General features: G+C 43.9%; 1 protein-coding gene across 2 annotated transcripts; it reads right to left on the bottom strand.

Moving 5' to 3' along the window:
- Positions 1–4,695: 4,695 nt before the first annotated feature.
- On the bottom strand, positions 4,696–14,935 carry LOC125132777 (immunoglobulin alpha Fc receptor-like). Of its 2 annotated transcripts, none has more exons than XM_047790481.1 (5): positions 13,776–14,935; positions 13,308–13,343; positions 9,541–9,825; positions 7,399–7,686; positions 4,696–6,137 (listed from the first exon to the last, which is right to left on the bottom strand). In XM_047790481.1, exons 1-5 carry the CDS (start codon positions 13,855–13,857, stop codon positions 6,049–6,051), a joined length of 780 nt encoding a protein of 259 aa, XP_047646437.1. In that variant the 5' UTR covers positions 13,858–14,935; the 3' UTR covers positions 4,696–6,048. The 2 variants fall into 2 exon arrangements, with proteins under 2 accessions (XP_047646437.1, XP_047646436.1); XM_047790480.1 differs by having other exon boundaries at positions 4,696–5,737.
- Between the last annotated feature and the right edge of the window lie 3,768 nt (positions 14,936–18,703).

Genomic DNA, 18,703 nt, shown 5'->3' with positions numbered 1-18,703 from the left:
ACCCATGGCATATGGAGGTTCCCAGGCTAGGGATCTAATTGGAGCTGTGGCCTCCAGCCTATGCCACAGCCACAGCAATGCCAGATCCAAGCCGCGTCTGCGACCTACACCACAGCTCACGGCAACGCCGGATCCTTCACCCACTGAGCAAGGCCAGGGATCAAACCTGCAACCTCATGGTTCCCAGTTGGATTCGTTTTGCTGCGCCACGATGGGAACTCCTCCCCAGTGGTTTTCTATGTATAGTATCAAGTCATCTGCAAACAATTTGAGTTTTACTTTTATTTCCCAATTTGGTTTTTTTTTTTGTTTGTTTAGTTTTCTTGTCTGATTGCTGAGACTAGGACTTCCAAGACTATGTTAAATACAAGTGGCGAGAGTGACCATCCTTGCCTTGTTCCTGATCTCAGATGGAATGCTTTCAGCTTTTCGCCATCGAATATTCTGTTAGCTGAGTTTTGGTGTTTCAGGTCTTATGTTTAAGTCTTTAGTCCATTTCCAGTAATTTTTTACGTATGGTATAAAAAGGTGTCCCACTTCATCTTTCACAGATACTCTCTTCCAGTCCATGGCTTGTTTTTCTGTTCTTCTGACGTCGTCTTTCACACAGCCGGATTTTAAAATTTTATTGAAGTCCCCTTCATCCCTTACCTTTCTCATGGATCGCATCTTCTGGGATGAGCCGTTTGGGTTTACCCAGGACCATCTATTTTTCTTCCATGTTATCACCTAGGAGTTTCATAGTTTTCATTTTACACTTAGGGCCCTGATCTGTTTGGAGTTTTTGAGTTAACTTTTGTGAATGGTATAAAGTCTGTATCTCAACTCTTTTTTTTGGTCACGTACGTGTCCAGTTGCTGGAGCACCGCTTGTTGACGAGGCTATTTTTGCTCCAGGGTATTGTCTTTGCTCCCTTGTGAATAAAATCAGTTGACTATATTTATATGGGTTTATTTCTGAGCTATCTATTTAGTTCTTTTGATCCATTTGCCTGGTGTTTGTTTGTTTGTTTGTTTGTTTTTGCCGATAACACATTCTTAATTACTTACAGCCATTCTTGAGGCTGGCATGGAAATAATGATGATTCTCTCCTCCTCTGTTTTCTGCTGCAGAACTCACCAAGGAGGTCACTCAGAGTGGAACAAATTACTCCAACAGTGTGCAGAGATCTGAAGATAAAATTTCCTTTAGAGGTAAGGTTTGTGGTAACCAGATTTGAAAAGTATTTCCTATATGTCAGGCACTGTTCTCAGTGGTTTGCATCATTAATTCTTGGACTTATCATGATTAACCTGATGAATTCGGCAGTATTTACTCCACTGTTTTCAGATAAGGAACCGAAGCACAAGTAAGTTCAGTAAATGCCGTGTGTTATCCAGCTTATTAGAGGTATCGGCTGATCCTCTCAGGGGAGCTGTTTCAAAACTGGAGTGTCTTCCTTGGGTAGCACACGCTAAGGTCAGCCACACCATCCGCTCTCACTAAGTCCTTCTCTTGTTTCTCATGGACTCTTCTGTACCTGTTTAGTCTAGCCCCAGTTTTCACCTAAGCTCACGGCTGTACTCCTAGGACTATTCCCCTGTGTAGACTCTAAGTCCATTTGAAGGTGATGGATTTCAAGTCGTGACTCAACCACTCAAAGGGTAAGTGGCCCTGAGGGTGTTGCTAATAATGTAATCATTTTTGATACTTGGAAAAAACCCAACTTTATTAAGATACAATTTACGTGCTATACAATGTACCCATTTAAAGTATGGCATTCAGTGGTTTTATTATATTGGCAGAGTTGCTCAGCCATCACCACAGCCTCATTTCAGAACTCCTCCCATTTCTGAGGTTTGAGTGAAGTATAGTTGATGAACAACAGTGCGGTCGCTTCCGCTGGACAACAGAGTGAATCAGTGATACCTAAACACACATCCGTTGTTCTTCGGATTCTTTTCCCATGTGGGTTATCACAGAATATTGAGTACGGTATCCTGTGCTGTAAGTTCAAAACTGTTTCATTTAGTTATTTCTTTGCTTTTCAGGGCCGCACCTGTGGCATATGGAAGTTCCCAGGCTAGGGGATGAATCGGAGCTGTAGCTACTGGCCTACACCATGGCCACAGCAACACCAGATATGAGCCGCATCTGCGACCTACACCGCAGCTCACGGCAACACCGGATCCTTCACCCACGGAGCAAGACCAGGGATTGAACCCACAACCTCATGGTTCCTAGTCAGATTTGTTTCTGCTGCGCCATGACGGGAACTCCCCTCAAAACCTTGTAATCATTCCCCCCGCCCCCGACACACAACCCAATACACACTTGCCCTCACTTCCCGCTACCTTGTCACTTCTCTGCCTTGAGCAGCCCTAATCTACTTTCAGTTTCTAGAGACCACAAAGAACTTTTAAAAATTGTGGTAAAACATACATAACACAGCACTTACCATTTAAGTGTTTTAAAGGTTGTTTTTTTTTTTTTTAATGGTAAAACCCCACGTGTAAGACTCACTCGTCTTTATCATCTTAAGCGTCCTGTTCCGTAGTGCGATGTGTCTTTACATTGTTGTGAGGCAAATTTCTAGAACTTTCTTGCCTTGCAAAACCGAAACTCTGCACCCCGCAAGGGGAATTGTTTAACGAGTATAGTTTCATTTTAACCATTTTAAGTATAAAGTTCAGCGGCTTTGAGGACTTTCACATCCTCAGACACCCATCAGCACTGTCCATCTCTAGCACGTTTCATCCTCCCAAGATGAAACTCTTCATCCGTATGTTTGGGTCATTATCCAGGCCTATCATTTCTGAGCTTCTGTTGGCTCCCGTGACGTGTGGATTGATTAAAATGAAATTCGCCGCAGTGTGCTCCTGCGATGACACGACCAGCGCAATGCCCTGTACAGAACTGAAGGTCATGGAGTATAAATCCCTGAGCATCTTGTCCTTAAGCAAGGACCTTAAACCTGACCTGAGTCAAGCCAGTACATAAACTGTCAGAGGCCAGTACCCTCTCTGTTCAATGTCTGAAATAAAAAGGCAAAGCAGAAGTTATTAGTACTGTGGCAAGGGAGCGTTATGCTGGCCAGACACAGGGTCTCTTAGCAGGGCCTTCCGATGATCCTTTACAGGGCTTTTGGGAAATGGAGATTTTCAGGGGCTCGTGTGGTTTTGACATTAACCATACAAGCATGTTTATTTGAGGAACCCTATTTTTAAAAAGTTATTTATTTATTGAAGCAGAGTTGATTTACAATGTTATGTGAGTTTCAGGTATATAGCAAAGTGATTCAGTTATATATATACATATATTCTTTTTTCACATTCTTTTCTCGTATAGATTATTATAAAATATTGAGGGTAGTTCCCTGTGCTATACAGTAGGTCCTTGTTGTTTGTCTATTTTATATATAGTAGTGTGTCCAGAAAAGAAACTCATGGACTTGGAGGACAGACTTGTGGTTGCCAAGGGGGAGGGGGAGGGCGTGGGATGGACTGGGAATCTGGGGTTAATAGGTGCAAACTCTCACATTTGGAATGGATAAGCAATGAGATGCTGCTGTATAGCACTGGGAACTATATTTAGTCACTTGTGATGGAGCATTGATGGAGAATAATGTGAGAAAAAGAATATATGTGTGTGTGTGTGCGTGTGTGTGTGTGTGACTGGGTCACTTTGCTGTACGGTAGAAAATTGATAGAACACTGTAAACCAACTGTAATGGAAAAAATTAAAATCATTGTAAAATATGTATATAGGTAGTGTGTATATGTTATTCCCAAATGCCTAATTTATCCCTCCCTTTACTTTCCCCTTTGGTAATCAGAAGTTTGTTTTCGAAGTCTCTGAGTCTTTTTCTGTTTTGTAAATTAGTTCATTTGTATCACTTTTTCAGATTCCACTATAAGTGATAGCGTTTGATATGTGTCTTTCTCTGACTTACTTCACTTAGTACGATCATCTCTAGGTCCATCCGTGTTGCTGCAAATGACATTATTCTTGTTTATGGCTGAGTAATATTCCATGATATATATGTACCACATCTTTATCTATTTTTCTGTCCAGGGACATTTAGGTGGCCTCCATGTCTTGACTATTGTAAATAGTGCTACAATGAACATTGGGGTGCACGTGTCTTTTCAAATTATGGTTTTCTCTGGGTATATGCCCAGGAGTGGAATTGTTGGATCATGTGGTGGTTCTGTTTTTAGTGTTTTGAGGAACCTCCGTACTGTTTTCCATAGCGGTTGCACCAAATTACCTTCCCACCAACGGTGTAGGAGGGTTCTGGGGGACTCTGCTTGGATTGACTGTCACTCACAGGTGTGTTTATTGGCATGAACCTGTTTCTAGCTGGCTGACATTTAGAAGCAAGGAGCGGATTGGTTGAATCACCAAGGCATTTTCACCAAGGTGAGCGGTCATTGATGGTGGGTTGAAAACCTGTTCTGGCGGCTCCCTGTCGTCATGGCCACAAGACAATAAAGTGTTTTCCTAGGCATGTAGGACCCTTTTCTTCTCAGCCTCTCCTTTCCAAACAAGCCACCACCCTAGCAGACACAACTACACAGGTGAGGCTAATCTTATTGCTCTCTCAAATCAAACCCCATTGCATCTCTGGTTGATTTGGATCTGAGATAAAGTCTCTTATGAGCTTCCCTCTGAAACTGTGACACTTCCCTGTTTTGTCTGGTCCAATCACAACCATTTCCATTTTCAATTTATTCATCACTGCCATAAACATTTCCAGTGTTTCATGTTTTCTTATGATGAATGCCACAAAAAGATGAATCAGTAGCTTAAAGTCCTGAGATAATCCAAAGGAGAAGCTTCTTTGGCTGTCTTGCATCGGAGGCATGAGACATTTTAAAGTACATGAATTTTATAAGAACGGGAGAGTCTTTGTAACCGTGGGAAAAGCACGTGTTAGCACACAAGTGTTAGTGTGCGTGCACTTACATCTTGGAATATGTGATATGTTGAGTGGACAGTATTCTAATTAATTATTCATAGTCATAATTACTGGAATTCTAGGTATTCAGGTCCTACAGGAGGACAAAACAGCATTTGCTGATTAAGTCCAGACAAAGTGAATTTGTGAGCCAGAACTTCTGTAGAGGAAGTGTGAAAAACAGCAAGGAGAACTGAGAATGCTTTGCATTATTTTTTATCATAGGAACCGAGATTATCCTGAGGATTTTATCACCAATGTCTAGACAGGTGGGCTGCAGATATCCCATATCCATGTAAGAAAATACCATTCGATTGGTTAGAAACAGGGCCCAAGCTTGTTAGTACTGCCTTCTCTCTTGTGTTACCCCAGTAGCCCTCCGTGAATCCACGCGTGAGAGAGAAAGCTGCCTCTCCTTCAGGGTTTTAGGTAATTATCCCGCCTCCGTGTGGCTCCATCCCTGTTGCATTGCCTAGACGTTGGGCCGGGGGCGCTGTGGAATCTCCCACATTTTATTAAGGTGTGGAGCGTGGATGTGACCTCATTTCACGTTGTGACATCACGTCACTGCCTCAGGGCCTGGTGTATACCTGGGGGCTCTTAGGAGTCCGTCTGTAAGTCCATTCTGCCTGACTTTTCGGGTTACTCAGCTCCATTCAGGCACATCGGGCTGGTCTGTGTGTGGCATCTGACGGCCATGCCAGTGTTCAGCCAGGATGGCCAAGAGCACCACCAGGACCAGCCCCGCCACGCCCATTCGGATCGCATTCTCCATCGCGGAGCCCTGGTTCGTGGTGTCTGGTTAGAAGGAGAGGAATGGTCACTGGTCATGTTTCCTTTCACCCCGTCCCAAGAGCCCCGAAAAGGGAGCCTTTGTCCCCGTGTGTGGCTTCCCTCTGACCCCCTCCTCAGGGAGCGCCTGCGTTCGCGAGCCCCCGGCTTTGTCTTAAGCCTGGGTCCGAGAGTGAGGAACTGCAGTCCAGGGGAAACTTGTCGATAGGAAAGGAGGCGGTCGTGGGGCGTTGTGTTTGCTTTTCAGTCCCTCCTCACGTGGCGATTTTGCCGAGTGTCTCATCCTATCCCTGTGACATCTCCGTAGACCCAGAGTCCTAACTTTTCTCCTCTGCACCTTCTTCACCCCCCATAATGATTCGTGTTCCTTTCTCATGCGTGACAGAGGGTACAGGATGGGGGGCATCTGGAAAGCAGGTAGGAGAAACTTTTCAGGAAAACTCAGGTAAACTTTCTCTCCCTTATTGTATGACCTTTCACTAGATATTGGTACTCTTTGAATCTTTAAAAAATTCTTCCTTTGTTTTATGGACTTCAGGGGCCTATATCCCTCTCAAGGATGTAATAAAACACTGTGAAATTATAATGCTCAGAAATCCTAGTAATGCTCTCCTATTAAAGGACAAATCAATTCCAAGTGGATTTGGAATTCCAAGGGAATTTTTTTTTTTTTTTTTTTTGCAAGCAAACAAAGTCTATTACAGGAAAGCAAACAACTCCCTGGACAGCTGGGAGGGGAGAGGAGAGCCCCCCTCTCTGTTGCCCTATAGGGGTTTTTAATCCCTTAAAGATGGGGGCCAGAAGGATGTGGTTTCCTCCCATGGGCCTTGCCCAATTACCTATATCAGTCCCACGGGAATTCTTAACTGCAAGAGGCAGACTGTTTCAGGTTTGGGAAGATAATCCAGGAGAGGATCATCTTGACATTGGGGTAGGAGATACAATGAATCCAAAATAAGATACAATGAATCTTCTCAAGAAAAAGGCTCATCAGTTCACCCTCCTGCACAGGTGCCCATTTGTCCCTGAACCATTCCTTGAAAAGACCATTTAGCCTCTATGCTCTCTCAGCCCATGACCGTCAATTTGCTTAGCTTGAGAATGACTGGACAGGGCAAGCATGAGAGGCACGTGTGGTGACCCTGCTCAGCCATCAGCACTTGCTTTCCTCTGCTGTAACTCTCGTTTCTCCCTCTGAGCAGAGTGATGCCTGCAAACAGTATAAAAGTGGGAGTCTCGATAGAGTTTTTTAGCATCTTCTCTATGAGCCCTAAGTTACCAGTCAACCACTTAAGAGTTGATTCTAATGCTGTAGGTTCCTATAAGGATTTCCCGCTGCAGCTGAGCATGTGAACAGTATAAGCTTGTATCTAGTATCGACTGCCTCCACATGACCACTTAGCGTGGTGCTGAGTGTTGGCCTCTGCTTTCTTAACAAGCCACGTGTTTTCAAAAGACACTGGAGAACTCTAGGAAAGGATGCGAATGCCACATGGACGTAGGTGAGAAGTGCTTTCTCTCTCTCCACACTTCTCTGAGAAGAAACTCTGTATTGCACTCCGTTCTTTCTCAGTGTGTCTCTTTATAGTCCTGCCCGAAGCCAAGGCCCTGGACAGCCAGCTAGAGCTCCAAGGAGGAGGATGTAGGCTGGGCTGGGGTGCACTTACCTGTGACCACAAGCTCCAGGGCATCACTGGGGGCCGACCACACATAAGGGCTGCCACTGTACCAACCATAGCATGCGTAGTTCCCTGAGAAGCTGAGGTTCACAGGACCCAGAATGAAAGCACCCTGGCGTCTCCCATTTTGGTGCAGGGACAGAGCGGCCCCTCCCTCACTGCTCAGTGAATATCTATCAAATGCCATGTGTGCCGAGCTGCACTGGAGGGAAATATTCTCCCCTGGCCTCACCACGAGGCCCTCATCAGCGAAGAGGAAGGGTTTGTCATACAAGCCTAAAAGAGAAGAGATACGTTATGAGTAAGAATTTCTTTTCATTCTCTTTTATCCCTGCCACTCGTGTTGGAGCCATGCTGTGAGGGAAGGTGCTAGTCTTTCCTGCCACAGAGATAGGGGAGCAGGGAACATCTCATCTCACTGCCACAGGACTGATAATTTGTTCCAAATTATGGTGGATAGGGCTGAGCAAACAAGTAGCCTGCGGGACTTAGATGAGGTTCCGTCTTCAAGAGAGAACGCCCTCCAATCAGAAGCACCATGCCACTCTGTTACCAGTTACGACATGTGGAGTTCTCCCCATACCACCGAGCAAGTCTGAGACACCGCCAGCTGGGCATCCCACAATTTAACTCAATTCTGAAACTATCTGCCTGAAGTGAATGTCATATCCAGCCGGTTAAGGGCTTAGTCTTATAAGACCACCCCCACTTCAGATGCCAATCAAACGTCCATGTCATGACCTGAGCGTCTGACTGAATGGCCCTAAGCTCGAAGTTCCCAGGACCCCCTTCTTGGATTCAGTTAATTTGCTAGAGTGGCTTACAGATCTCAGGAAACCAGTTTACTTACTAGATTATTGGTTTACTATCAAAGTGTGAATCAGGAACAGCTAGATAAAAGAGATGCATTGGGCTTCGTTACCTGGGCATAGTATTAAATCATTGACTGTTGACATGTGATTCAACTCCAGCCTCTCTCCCCTCCATGAAGATCACGTTGTGTGTGGGTGGGGAGTGGTGGGGCTGAAAGGTCAGCCCTCCCATTAATTACTTGGTTGGTTTTTCCCCTGGCACCCAGTCCCCTAAGGTACTTTCCAGAAGTCACCTTACTAACACGAACTCAGGTGTGGTTAAAATGGATTTCTTATAAATATTAAGACATCTTTATCACTCTGATCACTTGGAAAATTCCAAGGGTTTGGGGAGCTTTGTGCCCAGAACCAGGATGAAAACCAGCTGTATTTATTTCCTATTATAAGGCACAACATCACAAGCCACATGCTGGGGAAGGGGGAGCATGGTATCCAGATAATTTGACAAGTTATGTCAGGGGCCGAAGGAGGCGATATTGTGTAAAAAGAAAGAAAGATCTGGAAATTCGGAGTGCATCTTTCTGGAAAAGCAGGGTTAGGCCACCCTGAAGACAGAGCTTGCATTGGCGGACTGGACTCGTGCAGTGGGAGCGTAATTCCCCACTTCGTCGGCAAGAGCTGCATACAGTGATTTCTTTCCATGTGTAAAGGAAGGTCCGGGGACACGTAATGTTACCATGGAGAAGTCTGAGGAACATGATCTCAGCCAGGTGCCTGAGCGCATACCAGCCGCCACATTCGTTTTCATCGTACCTATCTTGATATGATAGAGTGAAAAAGGCACCAGGTCTGGGTGGTCTTCCTCATAACTGTCTCTGTTGCATCACGAGTAAACATCAGGCCACTTCCAATGGTGGGGCATCCTGCAAAATATCTGAGTAGGACTCCTCAAGACTTTCAGTGTTGTCAGAGACCAGGAAAATCAGAGAAGCCTCCCTAGGAAAGAGGAGCCTAAAGCGATAGGATGACCAAATGCAATGAGGGATGGGATCACAGAATAGGATGTTAGGTAAACACTAAGGAAATAAAAAAAAAAATCCTGTGAACTTTGGCTCATCATAATGTATCAGTATTTGTTCTTAGTGGTTATGGGTGTATCATATGAAAGGAAGATATTAACACCAGGAGGAAACTGGGTACCAGGTATGTGGGAACTCTCTGGTGTAGCTTCTCAACTTCTCTGTGAATCTGAAACTGTTCTAAAAGTAGCATCTATGAAAAAATAAGAAAAGGCCAGAGACCCCGGATGTCTCCTCACCTGTCACCACCAGCTCCAGGGCCTCACTATACTCTGACCAGCTGTACTGTTTCTTATATCGGCACCGATAACGCCCCACTGTATTTGTGTCCATGTGGTTGATGATGAACTCAGCTGCCTTCTGAAACCGCAGTTTCTCCTCCACCACTTCGTATGTAGAGTTCCTCATGATCTCCAGTTGGTACAGGTAAGACTCGGGAGTTCCCCAGCACAGGATCTTCACAGACTCATTCCAGGGAATCACAAAACCGGGTGTGGCAGATATGATAGGAATGGGAAAATGCCCTAGAAGCAAACAGAGCCCAGCGTCAGGTGGTCTGCCAAGGAGAAACCATACTTCTTTGTTTTGCTGCAGGGGGAACAAATAAAGTAAGGTGTGACAGACTTATAATTCCTGCCTTCATTTTTGGGGGGGTATTTTCCAATTGTGGTAAAATAAAACATGTTATATAAACCATGCCCAACTTGGTGCATTAATTACAGTCACTGTGTTGTGAAACAACCACCGTCTGTTTTCAAGATTGTTTGATGATTCCAAACAAGTGCCCTATAACCGCTAAGCACTAACTCCCACTGTCCCTTTCCTCTGGCTCTGGTCCCTGCTCATCTGTGTGTGTCTCTGCGAATGTGCCTAGCCGAGGCACCTCATGTCAGTGGGATTAACACCGTATTTTTCTTTCTGTATTGGTGTTTTTCACTTTGTGTAATGTTGTCAAGATTCATCCACGTTGTAGCATGTGTCAGAATACCCCTCCTTTTCATGGCTGATTAATATTCCGCTGTATGTATAGACCATGTTTTGTTTATCCATTCATGTGCATGGATATTCGGATTATTTCCACTTTTGGCTGGTGCGAAAAATGCTGCTGTGAACGTTGGTGTGTGCATATTTTGTTAGAGTCCCTGCTTTCAATTCCTTTTGTGTGTATGTATGTGTATATCTGTATATCTGTATATGTGTATATATCTGTATAGGTGTATATCTCTATGTGTATATATCTATATATGTGTATATATCTGTATGGGTGTATATATCTATGTGTATATATCTGTATGGGTGTATGTATCTATATATGTGTATATATCTGTATGGGTGTATATCTCTCTATATGTGTATATATCTGTATATGTGTATATATCTGTATGGGTGTATATATACACACACACACATGTGAATTGCTGGATTGGGTGTTTTGTTTTTGAGGAACTGAAGGATTTTTTGAGGAACTGAATTCCTTTTATGTTTTTTAAAAAAATGGAGGTGAAATTCACGTAACATAAAATTCACCATTTTTAAAGTATACAATTCAGTTGCATTTAGTACATTCACAATGTTGTGCAGTCATTACCTCTATCTAGTTCCATTTTCATTGCCCGCAGAAGGTGACCCCACACGTATGAATCAGGCGCTCCCCATCCCACCCTCCCTGCAGCTCCTAGCAACCACAAGCTGGCTTGGTGTTTTGTTGTCATGGTAATCCTCATCAACATGCCCTCTGCTCTTCGAAGGGGAGGGTCCTGACGCTTGGAGAAACCACGTGCATTGCTCAAGACCACAAGCTGAAGAGCGATCGTATCTGGTTTGGAAACTAGTATCTCACTCCAGCTTCTGTGCCCTCGCCCCTCTGCAGATGGGGAGAGCTCCCTCTCTGGAAGCAGTTAGCACGATGTGAGGGACCTCTCCCGAGTGTCAGATACATATGATTAGTTCTGTGGGAGAGGGCCTGAAGTCTGAGACTTGGAAACTAAACAGCTCGGGGAGTGGGATTTAGAGTGTAACAGGATTTGGAAAGGTTTTGGGGGCACATGAAGGTACTGGTTGGCTTCTTGGCACCAAGCCATTCATACTGAGTGACTCTGAGTGATGTTGCCTTTTGAGGACTTCTGTTCTGGGCAATACAACAACTATCAAATAGAGAAACACTCAAAACCTGATGGTTCCCTTCGTATCATCTATTTTAGACTTAATGGTAATGTGCTCAACCACAGCTCTGCGAAAGGGGATACGCAGGGAGCTTGCTCACCCCACAGGGATTGTGAAGCAAGATGAACCCTGCAGGACTTCCTTATATTCAGTGTTGTTCACTCACCAATACATCCAGTATTTATTTTTCCAAATACGTAGATGCGGACTCTTGCCTTTGGAATAGATTAGCAATGAGATCCTGCTGTGTAGCACTGGGAACTATGTCTGGTCACTTATGGTGAAGCATGATAATGGGAGAAAAAGGAATGTATACATGTATGTGTGACTGGGTCACCTTGCTGTACAGTAGAAAATTGACAGAACACTGTAAACCAGCTGTGGAAAAAGTAAAAATCATTATATATAAAAAAATACTTAGAGGCATGCCTCCCTAAACCCAGGCACATGGTTTATCTACTCTCATGACCAGAACCAGTGGTTATCAACAGGAGACAGGCAGTTTTCACCTCCAGGGGACAATCTGTTAATATCCGGAGGCATTTGTGGTTGTTACAGTTGTGGTAGGAGGTACGATTGTCATCTAGTGGGTGGAGGCCAAGGATGCTGCTCTACATTGTGTAATTCACAGGACTGCCCCTAAAACAAAGGATTCTCCAGTCTCAAATGTCCACCCTACTAAGACTGAGAAACTCTGCCCAAAGCAGAACCAAACCTTTAAGGGAAGGATAATGAGGAAAATGCCAGCTATTAATTTAAAAAATATACTAGTATGCAATTGTAGGACATGATATAATGATCTGCAATTATTAAGGTATAGAGCTTGGAGATCTGATGGCAGGCCTGAAGGATTTAGCTGACGGGTGAGGATGAGTACGAACTGCCAGGGCGATGTGGAGAGGAAGATTTGGAGCATTTTGGAGAGAAGGAGCAGTGGGAGAAAGCCCTGAGTTAATAGTGTGCAGTGAGGAGTTCCCTCTGTGGCTCAGTGGTTAACGAACTCGACTAGGATCCATGAAGATGCAGGTTGGATCCCTGGCCTCGCTCAATGGGTTATGAGCTGTGGTGTAGGCTGGCAGCTGTAGCTCCGATTCAACCCCTAGCCTGGGAACCTCCCTATGTTACAGGTGCAGCCCTAAAAAGCAAATGATAATAATAATGTGCAGTGAGTGAAGGAGAAACTAAATTGAGATCAGCAAGGGTAAAGAGCAGAAACTGAGGTGGAGAGTGGAAGATAGACTAGATGGGTAGTCACGAGCCAGAAGGATAGAGCTTGAGAGACAGGGGGAAGTCCATGGGTTTATTTGAAGATAGGCTACTGAGGCGTTTAAGAGGGAGGTAAATACATTTGTATTTTAAAGACACAAATAATCCAAGCTATAATCTTTAGAAGGAACTGGAAGAAAGAAGACGCGAATGGACATGGAATTACACCCACCCGGAGGCCAGGGGAGTTGGGATGACAGAATATACAGGAGTCATTTAGTACTACTTAGTGCTTGGTACTCTAGTAGTACCGGGAAATACACAGATTCTACAGGAGCGTTGGGCTAAGGCAGTGTTCCTTTAAATGAAACAAAGTGGATAGACTGGGGAGAGTTAGGTTGTGGAAACAAGTGCATTCTCTATATGGGAAGGATATGGGGCAGTAGAAGGTGTCTCCTGACTTCCTCATCCCTGCAGTTGTGAGTCAGGTAGAAGTTATGCAAGAGCAACCCAGCAGAGACAACTAGATTGGAGAATAAAATTGGAATTTTTTTGGGTTTTAGACTCTCCAGCTTTTCTATCCCAGAGTGGCCGCGAAGGAATAGGGGGATTGGGAGAGATCTAGGGGAATACTTACCTTCCTGTGCCTCAATCTTCTGGCCAAGACAGAACACTGGAAAAGAGACATTCATGAAAACACAATCCTCCAGTTTCCAGTCTTTGTCATAAATCACCCAACATGACATACAGGTGTCATTTTTTTTTTCTTCTACAGTAAGCATAGCTTTAAGGCTCATTTTTCAGTCTTACCTGGGGCTTTCGTCTGTAGGAACTCCGGAACTGTCGTGAATCTCCAGATAGCCATAGGTTGAACGAGCCCCACAAGGTCACCTGGACCATTTGACCATTGAGCCTTACGAGTTAGCACGAACTTGGGTGGACACAGTTAGAGATACCTGGGCAAAGACCATCTCTCCACTAAGGAGATCAGAGTCTTCTTGGCAGCCACAAAATCACTGAGTTTGCGTGTCGAGAGAGAGCGTGACTGTGTTGGAATCCCCCCCCCCCCCGCTTCCCTCTATCCCACTTGCATTTCAGGACTCACCAAGACAGAAGAGGGTGGTGTTTCTGGGGACCATGATTCTGACACGGCCGGCCTCAGCCCAGTTAGCCTCTTGTTGGTGCATGTTAGCAGATGACAGAGTCTCATGAGACTGTCAGGTCCACAGGAAGTATGAGACCAGAGTTCCTCGTCAGAGAATTTCTACATCTGTTGCTCCACAGGAATGGTTCCTTCCCAAAGAACTTAGTTCTGGGGAGCTCTTGGGTGGAGTCTAAGAGGAGACGGATCTTCCTGCTTGTGTTTCAGATGAGAAGTGAACCTCTTCCTCAACCTGTGTCTCATGGGGCTCAAGTCTTGCTTTGGACCAGATCCCACGTCCAAGAACATAAGACGGGTGCCGTAGACACACAGATTTTTCTCCATTGGTCCATCAGTCAGAAGCTATGTGGTCTTACCTGTTACAGTTCTACATGTCCTTCCAGGAATTCATGGACCAAGTATACCCATTTGGGCTTAATCAGGCAGGCTGTGTACGCTTCTCTTTTTAAAATTAAAGTATAGTTGATTTACATTGTTGTGCCAATTTCTGCTGTGCGGCAGGCGGTATACTTGTGCCTGGATTATCTCAATGCCAGCATGTAGAGGAATCCTTTTTACAGGAGGTACTAATCAACTCTGAAGAAAGAACTCCTCTAGCTATATCTGTATCCGGGTCTGAATCTACATCTGTATTTATGTCTATAATCCATTAATAGATGGATTGAGAGCATAGATTAGATCGATGGATGGATAGATTAATCTATAGATAGATGGAGTGGGTTATAGACACCTGACTGTTACTAGCTCTTCAAATATTAGAAGTCAAATACTTCACATCCGTCTTTCTGTTAGCTGTCTCATTTCATTCCAGTACATCACTCTTTTTTCCCAGTTTTATGGAGATGTAGTGGACGTAACATTGGGTAAGTTTAAGGTGCACAGTATGACGACTTGATACACTTCTGTCCTGCAAGGCGATGTCCACTGTGGCGTTAGCTGAGGGCTCCATCACCTCACATAATTGCCGTTTCTTTTTTGGGGGGTGTGTGGGCGGTCAAAACATTCAGATTTACTCTGTCAGCGCATTTTAAGTATAGAAAACAGGAGTTCCCGTCGTGTCGCAGTGGTTAACGAATCTGACTAGGAACCATGAGGTTGCCGGTTCTATCCCTGCCCTTGCTCGGTGGGTTTAATGATCCGGTGTTGCCGTGAGCTGTGGTGTAGGTTGCAGACACGGCTCGGATCCCGTGTTGCTGTGGCTCTGGCATAGGCTGGCAGCTACAGCTCCAATTTGACCCCTAGCCTGGGAACCTCCATATGCCACGGGAGCGGCCCAAGAAATGGCAAAAAGACAAAAATAAATAAATATATATAGACTACAGTATGGGCACTTATACTCACCATGCCATACATTGGATCCTTAGAAATTACTTGTCTTTTAATTGAAATGTTGTGCCCTTTGACCTTCATACCCCAATCTCCCCAGCCCAGCTCCTGGTAATTTTGCTTTCCAATGCTTTCCAGTGTACCGAGTGTAAAGACTTGAGCCTCTCTCATCTTTCGGAAGGCAAATCAACTCTTGTCTGAGCTATTTTTTTTAATAATGATTTTTATTTTTTCCATTACGGTTGGTTTACAGTGTTCTGTCAGTTTTCTACTGTACAGCAAGGTGACCCAGTCACACATACATGTATACATTTTTTTAAATGATCATGCACCATCATACGTGACTAGATATTAGAGAAATGCAAATCAAAACTACCATGAGGTACCACCTCACTCCAGTCAGAATGGCCATCATGAATATGTCCACAAGTAACAAATGCTGGAGAGGGTGTGGGAAAAGGGAACCTTCCTGCACTGTTGGTGGGAATGTAAATTGGTACAACCACTATGGAGAATAGTATGGAGGTACCTCAGAAAACTAAATATAGAACTACCATATGACCCAGCAATCCCACTCTTGGGCATATATCCAGACAAAACTTTCCTTAAAAAAGACACATGCACCTGCATGTTCAGTGCAGCGCTATTCACAATAACCGAGACATGGAAACAACCCAAATGTCCATTGACAGAGGAATGGATTAGGAAGATGGGGTATACATACACAATAGAACACTACTCAGCCATAAGAAAGAACAAAATAATGCCATTTGCAGCAACATGAATGGAACTAGAGACTCTCATGCTAAGTGAAGTAAGAAAGAGAAAGACAAATACCGTATGATATCACTTATGTCTGGAATCTAATATAGAGCATAAATGAACATTTCTGCAGAAAAGAAACTCATGGACATGGAGAACAGACTTGTGGTTGCCGGGGGGGAGGGGCGGGGAGGGGGTGGGATGGACTGGGAGTTTGGGGTTAATAGATGCAGACTTTTGCCTTTGGAATTGTCTGAGCGATTTTGTGCAAATTTAAATTGTGGATTTTTTCCTCATATTTCATCCATCTCCATATATATCTGTCACCTGAAAATTTAGTGAGGTAGGTTGCAGAAAATTGCCCCACATTCCAGTTTTCTTTCTTTTGCTTTAGGCATTCTTTCTTTCTTTACTCTCATTCGAATGTGGCTTGGGTAGAGAGAAAATAGTGTCTGTGCTCTTAGTTGGGTATTTTAAATGAGTTAAAGGAGTAGTGAAAAAATTCAGGGCTCCTAGAGACAGAATGACCTGATTAAAAATACTATGAATATTGAAGTTCCCATTGTGGCACAGTGGAAATGAATCTGACTAATATCCATGAGGACACAGGTTCGCTCCCTGGCCTTGCTCAGAGGGTTATGGATCCGGCATTGCTGTGAGCTGTGGTGTAGGTCGCAGATGTGGCTCAGATTTCACGTTGCTGTGACTGCGGTGCAGGCCAGCAGCTACAGCTCCGATTCGGCCCCCTAGCCTGGGAACCTCCATGTGCTGCGGGTGTGGCCCTAAAAAGCAGAAAACAACCTATAAACATTGCTTCAAAACTAAATGATTTTCTAGGCCTGAACCACAGTTATCAGTCAGCATGGGCACAGTGTGTTAGTTCACCACAGACTTTGGCGTGAGTTTTTCTTTTGTTATTTCCTTCTGTAGAAGAGGAATATTAAAGTTAGTTGTATTCTGAGAGTACGCCCCACCTTGAGGGCATGCCCTTTTCTCCGGGGGAATTCGGAGCAGCAATTCCAAGTAGCTCCATCCTGCTCTTCCCTTCATTTTCCTTCCAGATCTCGCTAAGACCTAAAACATTTATTTTCTTGGCCATTGCACACCTCTGTGAAACAGAAACCGGGGCCCCATAGAACTGACTCACGCATTGGTTGTGGTCTCTTGGGCCCCGGGCTCCCTCCACAAACTGATGACGACAGAGGAGGTTGAACAGCTTCCTTCTTTCCCATGCTTAGTTTGGTTTTCCCATGACATGTACGGACAAAAATATCTATGTTCCTGAAAATTGTTTGAGCTAAACCCAAGATCTCACCTTGTTCTCAGACCCAGTGTCTCTCCAAGCCCATGTCTGGACCAAACCCCTAACTCTACTGTGTGATGTTTGTTTATAGGGGGTGGTCCAGCAGACAGGAGATGGGATCAGGAATCTTCTATTTGGGTCCCCACACAAATACGAAGATTCAGCAAAGAAGTGTGTATAAAACACACATCGCAGAGTGAGTCTGCCAAGGTCATTGCAATGAATCTTTTTCATTGTTGTTCACTGGCATTGCTAACTTAAATGCCAACTACACACCTAAAATATAGTCACCATGCTGTATGTTAGGTCCCAGAACTGATCCACCTTATAAAAGGAACCTCGCTAGTGCAAGTAGGTAGCATATTATTCCCATAGGATTTTTATCTGTCTTCAGAGAGGAAGGAATCCAATCATTCACTTGACGTGTACTTCCTGAAGCCTCTAAGTGCTGCATCTTTGTACGTAAACTTGGGTCTTAAAGATAAATCAGACTTTATTCTGCTTCAAGGAACTCACAGTCCAGGAATGAGTAACAAACCAATGGAGAACAGATAGAGTAACATTTTATATATAATGTATATCTACAGTAATGGGAACAAATGAAACCATGGGGAAACAAGCAGCTGACCTAAACCATGAGGTCAGAAAATGATTCTTTTGAGGAGTAGATATCTACATTGAAACTTTAAAAGAATACAAAAATGTTTCAAGGAACAGTGACAAGACCTTAAAAAACAACATCCAGAACAGAGGAAACAGGATGTCTTAAGACCCATCACTTTTCCGTTTATATTAGTACCCCCTCAAGTGAAATATTTAGGCATAAGTCCAACAAAATCCATTAAGATACATATGAGGAAAACTACAAAACTATAATGAATGAAATAAAAGAAAAACTGAATGAATGGAAAGATGGTCCATGTTGATGGACAGGAAGACTCAATACTGTCGGGATGCCAGTCCTTCCCAATTTAATTTATAGATTCAGTGCAATTCAAATCAAAATCATAGCAAGTAATTTTATAGATTTCAACAAGCTGATTCTAAAGTTTATGTGGAGAGAGAAAAGACCCAGAAACGCCAACATAATATTGAAAGACCAAAATTGTAGGACCAGTGGTTCCTGACTTCACAAATTACTACAAAGCTATAGTAATCAAGACAGTGCAGTATTGACAAAAGAACAGGCAAAGAGATCAATGCAACTGAATAGAGACCCTGGAAATCACCCACGTAAGTATTATCAACGGTCTTTGACCAAGGAGCAAAAATAGTTTCCTCAACAGATTGTGAAACATCTACAGGCAAAAAATGAATCTAGGCACAGGCCTTAGACCTGTCAAAAGAATTAACTCAAAGTGAATCATAGACTTAAATGTAAAAGACAAAATCATAAAACTCCTAGACAGCAACACAGGATAAGACCTGGAAGACCACGGTGATGCCTTTTTAGACAGTGCCAAAGACACAGTCCACAAAA

This window comes from Phacochoerus africanus, chromosome 8 (assembly GCF_016906955.1).
Source record: "Phacochoerus africanus isolate WHEZ1 chromosome 8, ROS_Pafr_v1, whole genome shotgun sequence".
NCBI lineage: Eukaryota > Metazoa > Chordata > Mammalia > Artiodactyla > Suidae > Phacochoerus > Phacochoerus africanus.
Note: the sequence above shows the minus strand (reverse complement) of the source record. Positions and strands in the feature narration are given on the sequence as shown.